At 29.9% G+C, this 8,987-nt stretch overlaps 2 protein-coding genes across 2 annotated transcripts in view; both read left to right on the forward strand.

Moving 5' to 3' along the window:
* Window positions 1-6,375: 6,375 nt before the first annotated feature.
* On the forward strand, window positions 6,376-6,696 carry LOAG_10160 (hypothetical protein; the record flags this gene model as incomplete). The annotated part of the gene is made up of 2 exons (XM_003145687.1): window positions 6,376-6,454; window positions 6,578-6,696. Coding segments are annotated over 2 exons (198 nt in total), but the record flags the coding sequence as incomplete, so codon positions are not given.
* Window positions 6,530-8,987, forward strand: part of LOAG_17153 (small conductance calcium-activated potassium channel protein) — a 13,716-nt gene continuing 11,258 nt past the window's right edge. The window contains exon 1 of the mRNA XM_020449812.1: window positions 6,530-6,696. The gene's annotated coding sequence lies outside the window, so the exon portion shown is untranslated. The remainder of the gene's footprint in view (window positions 6,697-8,987) is intronic.

An 8,987-nucleotide genomic window follows, 5' to 3' on the forward strand; every position in this document is an offset into this window, starting at 1 on the left:
TGCTAATGAGGTAGCTCTAATTGGAAGTCTCGTTTTCTATTCTTAAACTTTTCCGGAATTACCATTAAATGAGTTAGAGTTCAGAAATTTTCTTCTCCTACAGCAAATTACCTTTAGAAAAAGATGAGTGAAACGAAAGCCAAATTGTTTTATTCTTATTAGTTCATTTTATACATATTAAGATCATTTCCCTAACCTTTTCTAAGATTTTCCTAAAGAATAATTTGTTGCATAAGCAGTACGTTTTTAATTTTTAAACAATATGATAAGATCATTTGTCATTTTAAAAGGCTATTAATTCATTCAAAATGATTAATTAATGGGAAGAGAAAATTCTTTCCTATTAAATTTTACCTGAGAAGCTTCACGAAATCAACTAAAAAAGCCATCATAAGCTTACATCATTTATCAAAGTGTATAGGTTTACTTTTTAAAAAAAAAAAAACTAAACGTAGTTTTAATAAAAACATCATTTCTAGTTATTAAAGGCTTTTATTGTTGAAGTGTCACATCATTGGAAACATGCAAATTCTTAGTTCTTTTTTTCTTCTTAATTTATAGTTTTGTTTATGGTTAGTTTACTGAAAAAAAGAATGGAAAATGGAAAGAATTGTTCTTTGCCATCAATTTTGTAAATTTGAATTACAATTAATAAACAGCTAAATAGGCGATTAATATTTGATTTCTGGTAATTATCTTTGGTAATTAATATTTGCCATTCATCTCACTGAGAAATTCAATGTGAACCCTTTAGCTAACAGTTCACTCGTAAAGAAAATACATTTGTTATCAATCGTTACATAATTAATCATAATTAGTTCCCTGAAAATAAGCTTCTATTCATCCCTCAAGCATCACTGACTAATGGGAAAAAAGGATTTTTTTACAACCATTTTTTTTTCTTTTTTTGATTCGTTTGTAAACAACAAGTGAGAAGTGAAGTGAAGTAATTTAAAAAAAAAAAAGAAAAAAAAAAACAATAATTACAATTCGTAGGATCATAATGAAGACGACATAGGGAGAGATAACATTTTAGTTACTCAAACTCCTCCTATCCATAGAGATAATATTATCATTTCTGAAAGCCTAGCTAGCAAAATATAGCCTTGTAAATCTTTTCTTTTATCCTCTAGAATTTACCAATCGAAGAAGAGCGTCTCTTCAAATTTTCTTTTTTTGAGAGTGAAGATATGTTGGTATGAGACGAAATGCGATGAGAGTTATCTTTTCAGCATTTGCAAAATGAATAAATCCCTTTGCTTCCAATGAAATAACACTCACATACACACATACACATACATACACATACACACACACACATACACAAACATAAACACGCACACCCATACACACATGCATAACACAGTGCCTTTTGTCGTATTATAATGAAAGTCACACTTAAGAGCTACCTTCTTTCTCCACTAATTGCTTTCCTCAAAAAATTTCATTTCCATTATCCTTCTATTTTTCTAGGCTTATTTATGCATCCTACAAGTTTATCTGAGGCAATATACCAATCGAATGCCATAAAGTTGATGAAATGAATACGTTTTGGAATCCCAATAAATCCCGGTCTAGTTTGACATACAGTTCCATTTGCATTTGGTAGGTCTTTTGGTGGGCTACTTTTGATTGAAATCTCTTAACTACTCCTTAACTTTTAATCAAAATTTGTTTCTTTCAAATTTCATCATTTTTTCGATTTCATTTCAAGTGAAAGAAAGAATTGAAGTGCATTTACCTTACAAATTAAATGCTTATTGCTTTGCAGTCATTTTGCTTACTTGCCTTTTTCATGAATCGGATTTTTTCTTGAATAGGAAAATTGAACCGATACAGTATCAGTTCGTTTCACTGTTTGTTTACCACATTTTTCAAGAGAAATTTAATCGAAGTGGATTGTGAGATTCTCCATTTTTGTCATATTTGCATGATTGCAATTTATGAAATGCACAAATTGGTTATATTTAGAACATCCAGTAGTTGATTTCTTGAATGTCGTAAGATCAGCGATATTTTGTAAGTCATTTTATTTCTTTTCTGATAGAAATTTATAGGAATAATAAGTGATATTTGTAGAGAAAGAATGGAATTACTAAGTCCACAGTTGAAATTTATTTAATTAAATGTGGTATGAGGGATAATGAAGGAAAAAGAAGCAGAAGTAACACTTATGTGGGAATATATCCAATTATGAGAGAGAGATAGAGAGAGACTGAAAAAAAGTTGGTTTGGTAGGAGAGGTAGATGAGAATTTGTGAAAGAGACTTTTCTATTTTACATAGATTAGCTGACATTCCATAAATAAAATCCATTGTTCCTCTGGAAACAGTCAACTCTTCAAAAAGATTTCGATGAAATATATTTTTATATTTGTCAAAATTCAACGGCAGTTTTTGCTTCCATATGTGAAATTGATAGAATTGTATTTGTTGGTAGAAAAAAAAAAAAAAGAACGAAAAATTTAGCTGAGAGTGGGATATGCAGAAAATCCGCTTTATTTAACACATCGTGGAATGAAATTACTTCATCCTTGAAATTTTCTGTTTGTTGAATTTGAAATATCATTATATATTGCTTCCTTTCATTCTGTCGCCAATAACCGTACTCCACGTAAGAAACCTCTCTGTTGATCTTATTTTTATGAGACAATCACAAAAGAAAACCCATTATTAGTTTTTTTTTTTGTTGTGAGCATTACTTTATGTCATCATTTAATGTGACACAAATATTTCAGTATGTTCTCATTTCTTTTCAAAATGGCCACCGAATTTCATGTGCTCCATAAAGACAAAATTATAGTGCCAACAAAGACCGCGGAAATTGCAATTTCAACTCTTGACACTGAGAAGGTTATCAAAAATATCAATAAAATCATGATTTTGATAAATTCTGATCAGAACAGTACTACAGTCCTTGACTTTAAATGATTGATAATTATTAATGTTAACAAATTTGGCGTTCTCAAGTATTTGCTAAACTTTTGCTCTTTTTCATCTTCAGATAACTTGCCCATCTATGTGCTTTCTGCCTTTTCTATATCGAATATTTAAATTACATTAAATTAATTACCAAATTTCTGGAGTATAACACAATAAACTTTTTCTTTAAGTTTTATTTTAAACTTGATTAAATTTTAGAAATTATGGATCTTAGCAATACTTACTACAATCAACAGTACTTGAAATCCAAAATTAACTGATATTCGCTGATAGCTTATTACTGAAACTTGAAAGTAACCTTAGAAAAATATTGCTTAGAGATGAAATAATAACCATACTATGTTGCATAGTTACATCATATTGAACTTGCTTCTGACTTGAATAAGTTCACTTTTCAGTACATTCTTTGGAACAGGTGGTAGTACTTCACTTCAGAATGTAGTTCTCGAGCTTCTTTGATGGGAAATAAGAATGAACTGTGAAAAATGATATGTGATAAAGGATTGATGTGTAATCGATATTGGGTTAACTTAAGATAATATGTATGTACTCTTGCACAGATTAAGTGATCATTTTAAGAGAGATCAGAAAAATAGATTAATACAATAACGTAGAATGGAAATGGAGAGTGTGATGATTTGCTTCAAATGACTTTAAGATTCATTCTGAAAAAGGAGTAAAGGAGTTTTTGAATGATTTTATTTGACTAAAAATGTAAAATGCATGTCAACTCTCTTTAGCAAGTGAGTTAACATGCAAATGCGCAGGAGATTTTTTGGGAAATCGCATCGTTTCGTTATTTGCTCCGCGGGATTATTTTAATAGAGAGAATGATGAAACCGTCTAATGAATCAATGGTCTATGAAATTCTAATTCCTTGAAAGACACAAATTAACTTATACACTTCCAGCTTTCTTTGGATGTAATTATTCAAAATTAATGTAAAATTCTGTAAATTAATTGTTTTCAGAATCGAATTTTAGAAACAAGAAAAAGTTAGAGGTAGCTGTTTGAATGAGTGGCATGACAAGAAGGAACTGGCTCGATGATTTCGTTTTTCACTTCTTCTAATCTTCTAAATTAAATTCGCCCTGATAACGATTAATAAAGAGTCAGCTCTGGGGATGACGAAATTTCTCTTTGTTGATAATCCATATGAGACTGTGTGGGATTGATTTCAAGGAAATTGATCTTGGAATTCTCTGCAGTCATCATTGATTATATTTTCAATTTGATTTCAGTAGCGCTTTTAATCACGATCACTTTACCATGGTATCCAACTAATACTGGCATCAAAGCTGAATGATAACATATATCAATCTCATTCATACATCTCTTGCCAACCAACCTCTGATTTCAACATAATCATTCTTTCTTACTCTAAAGTACATCTCTTTATCTCATATATCATTTACTTCACAATACATACATAAAATTGTTATTCCTAACGAAGAAAATTTTCATTTTCATTTTACAAAAATTGTTTGTTTGCATGTAATTTCATTTTTATATTTGTAAATATATGTAAGCATTTCCCTCTTTTTTTCTTCTCATACATTTTTAAGTTTCATTTCATGATTTACCTGTCTATCCTTACTTTTCAGGTAGTCCCATCCTAAATTTACTGAAAGCAAATTGGAATCTTCGTGAATATGATTCTAACCATTTTCTCTCAGAACTTTGTCATCATTTTTCCTTTTCCTTTTTCTTCCGAATATATACCATTTGAACACTAAATAAATTATTTGGTCGTGAAATCTTTCAGATAGCAGTTTAATCTGATTCAAGCTAGCCTCTTTGAATATAAGAAAGAATAAAGAATGAAGAATGAAGAAATAATTCTAATCTTGTTTAATTTTCCATTGCATGAGGATTAATTCCATCTTTTCATTTCCACAGCATATCATCATTCATGTATTTTTTTTTCTGATCTTCCCTGACATCCTCGTACACTTATGTTATGTTGGATAGAATTTATGATGAAATGAAATGGAGAACAAAATTTTAAAAGATTTTATTAAACTTAAATCATCACAATTATTTTTATTCAGATGATTAAAGATCAAAATAATCAATCAATGCAAAATTTTGATACGCTAAATTTTTCATCCAATATTTGCCCATTACTTCATTCATTTCTTGCTTCCATTACCTGCTTACTTACTTATGATAACAACCTGGAGTTATCATCTGTTTTATCACTCACCATATTTCGTCACAAATCCAAAAATTAAAAATAAAAAAGCTTTTCAAATTTATTTTCTTTGAATTATATTTCGTATTTTTCGAGGTAACGAACGCAAACTTCACGACGAAGCACATTCCTAAACGTTGAATTAATATAAATTTCCACTTCAATTTTCTGAATTCAATCACTTTCCTCTCCGTCCTTTCGAACTTGATCAAAATAAATAACTGATTCAGTATCTGAATCAACAATCAATTCAAAAAATTTCCACAACTTATTTTCGATACAAAGCAAGTACTGACGAATGGTCGTCACATTTGGGGGAAATCTCAAATTTGTAGATTTTGCTTTTCCACATTGATCTAAATGAAAAGATGATTTTCCCTTTTTCTTTCTCCTCTTATTTAAAAATTTCCAACATTTCAGTTTTCTCAAAATTTTTTTAAATCCGTTCTTTATGCTCTTTCTGGTGACAGTTTTTTAAAGAGACAACCTGATAGAATATCTCATAAACTTAATTAAAAAATACATGGGCAGATATTACAGTAGAGCGGAAGATCATTCATGGGAAGCCACCTAAAGAGCCTATTTTATTTATTTTTGATTATTTTAAAATGGGAAATGCAGCAGAAAATTCCATTAAATCTTCCCTTCTTCTCCACCTCTCATTAATGTATTATTTCTAATTACTGCGTTGAAATGTCCAATTTCAGCACTTGAACTTAATTTTAGTAATTGAAGTTACTTCTTCATATCTTTTTTAAACTACCGTACACTGATAGCTTTCTCATTTACCAAGTTTCCTTTTTTCCTTCAGGCGATCCTGAATCATCATTGCACTGAAAATACATTCATACTTTAATTTCGAGTCCATTCAACCTTGATCGAATTTTGAAGTGTATTCATGAGAGATTAAATGAAATGAAATTCTGTCGTCCTTTTCAAGTCTCTTTCTATTCTTCTCGTGATACTCTTATTTAATGCATATATTTCTTCTTTTCATTTATTCGGCGCAATTATCCTTTGAAAATTGTGCCATTGCCCAAAACAAGCATTTGAATTAATTCAAACAATTTGATGAATCTTTACATCAGTTATGAGCATTCCTTTCATTCTCTATATGTCCTGAAGGCGCATAATATTCAGAAAACAATTAGGCGTTTATGTGTTTCAATATGAATTCCTTTACAAGATTAAATTTTAAATTTTAGATAAATATTCTTCTTTGTTTGATAAACATCAAGAATGCTGGAGCCGCTATCAAAGCCTCGCTTTAACATTTGTGATCCGGATAATGTGTCAGTATTCAGGAATAACGGATGCTGTAAGTGTAAATTGTTTAGTGCTAGATTTAAAATAACACCTATTTTTAATTATACAACTGTTGATTTGTTTACTAAATTATCGATTGATGGGTTGAAGCTTTGCATATAATTTTTTTTTACAGCAGAAGATGATCGACAGCATTGGGTTTCAACAAAAGGCGCGTTTCATCAGAGTTTTGATGAACGAAATCAGAATAATGTGGAAGAGTTCAGCAATTCATGTGTCGATCTAAATAATCCGGTAAATTTATTATGTTTTTTGATCTTATCTCTTTCTCAGAGTACTCAGAGGAGGAAGAAAACTGAATTTTCTATTTGTTTGTCAAAAATAATTTAGCCTTTGAGAGAGGATATTCTTTAATCTATATACATCCCCTAAATAGATGTCTTACTTTCAGCTTCTTCGGCTAATTTATTCCTTTATTTGATTATTTGGTTGTTTAATTAAAAATCAATAAATTCTTGTTTTCACTTCACTTTCATTACTCCGTTATGTTCCTTTTTTTAAATTAACCCTTTCTTAGTTAAAAAATTGATAAAAAATTAATATTAATGTAAAAAATTTGTCTAAACAAGTCCAAATTTTCACATTTCTTTATTCAACAAGGTTGTAATCAGAATTTAATTAACTTTCATCCACCTTCAATTCGTGAAAACTTTTATATTAGCATTGATGCTTGCATCATTTAAACAAATTTCATTTGTGCGAGGGAAATGTGCCAAATTGAATGCATGGATGATAATGTAAAGTTTTTCTGTTTTTTTTTCCTTTTGGAGAGGTTAAAGATAATTCTCCGAAGGTGATCAACAAAAAAAAGCTATTTGTCTTTATGACGACGATAGACGACAAATTCCTGACGAATTCCTTTCCTTTGACTGTTTCTTAAACAATTATCACTTGACTGATTTCTAGATTGCAGTGCACACATTATGTTTGCCAGATGACATTTGCTTACTTCCGTATCATTCTTTGCTTGTTTATAGATCCGTTCACTGAACTTTACCAACTTATTACATAACTATTTTAAGAGAAGACGCCGCCAATAATCGCTCCTCTAACAATATTCGCCCTTTTTTCTGAAATATTCTAATAGCATTGTGAATCTAGTAGACCTGTTTCATCTTGAAATCCGGTGATTGAGTCGATCATCATTAGAAAAGGTCATAGATCATCGGGACGAAAACAATAATTCCATTTTTCTATTGATTCAAAGCTATCTGTTTATCTGCAACTGCATGAAACAACCTTTCCAAACAACATTTTTAACTCCTGAAATTTGAAATGGAAAGTTGTCTGAATTATTCGAATTTTTTTAACTTTACATCTTAGTATCCATCGCAAGTCCTATCTAGCGATTCTTCTGCATTGACAATTCTTTAACCTTATTTAAAAAGAGATTTATTAATGATTAGGTTATTTATAATTTCTCTAATATTCGAAATTTGAATAATTCCTTTATTGCAAAGAGAAATTTCATTGGTTTTTCTTCCTTTAAAAACTAAAATTAAATCAAAACTTTCAAGTTTTTAAAATTCTTTTAAAGGCTTTCATGCTTCTAACAACTTCACTATCCATCAGATCAACTCAATCTTTATTCAGTTATTTGTAGAACAATATCAGATGAAATTTCTTCATTTTTCTCCTGCCTTCTCAACAAATGCCACATTAATATTGTTGCTATGCGGAATGTTTTGCTATACACCTTCAGCACAGTGCCTAAGGCATTACAATAAAGAATGAAATGATAACCTTTTATCATTCGATATGATGCCTTAAGTCGTTTTTGTACTATCATTCAGCAGCATTATCATTAGTACATTGTACTTTATCATTATCATTGGCACATTAGCATTATCATTCGATTCGATATCAAGTCACATTTTTAAGCCTTAAGCCACATTTGTACGAAGACTTCAAAAGAATTAGTTAAAATTTCGGTCAGTCAAAAGTTTCCTTGTTCGGTAGATATGTTATAAGAATTCCCAAGAGTATCACTTTTTCGTACTTTCAACTTCATCTATTGTTGCATTTTAGAAAATGTATTAGAGAGACAACGACTGCAAAATTTTCAGCACTCAAATTTTGTTTTTTTTTCTTTCAAAGTAGAGACGAAAAAAAGTGATTGTAACATAGGTAAAAAATTCTTGTCTAAAAAAGTATTTTATTTGTCATCTGAAAAAAATTTTCTTACTACTGCCTGTTAATTAGTTTCAGGAAAGAGAATAACAAAAAGAAAAAAAAACCATCTTCTTATTTGATTGAAATTAAACAAACAGTAAGGAAGAGCCGAAATACAATAAAACTTGAAAAGTAGGGTATTTGGTGGATGGGATGTGTCATTAACGTATTCATCAAGATCGGAATATGATCAGATCATAGCAATCTTTTTATTTATTAATTTTTTATTTGAAGTTTCTAGATTGCATGCGAAGTTTTATGAAGAATTGATTTGTTTTTCGCCAATTCTTGCAGAGAGGGTTTTCAATGAAACGACGTCCGGCATTTTCCAGCGGTGTGGCTCGAAATTATGC

The sequence above is a fragment of the Loa loa genome (genome assembly GCF_000183805.2).
Source record: "Loa loa unplaced genomic scaffold supercont3.45, whole genome shotgun sequence".
Lineage (NCBI taxonomy): Eukaryota > Metazoa > Nematoda > Chromadorea > Rhabditida > Onchocercidae > Loa > Loa loa.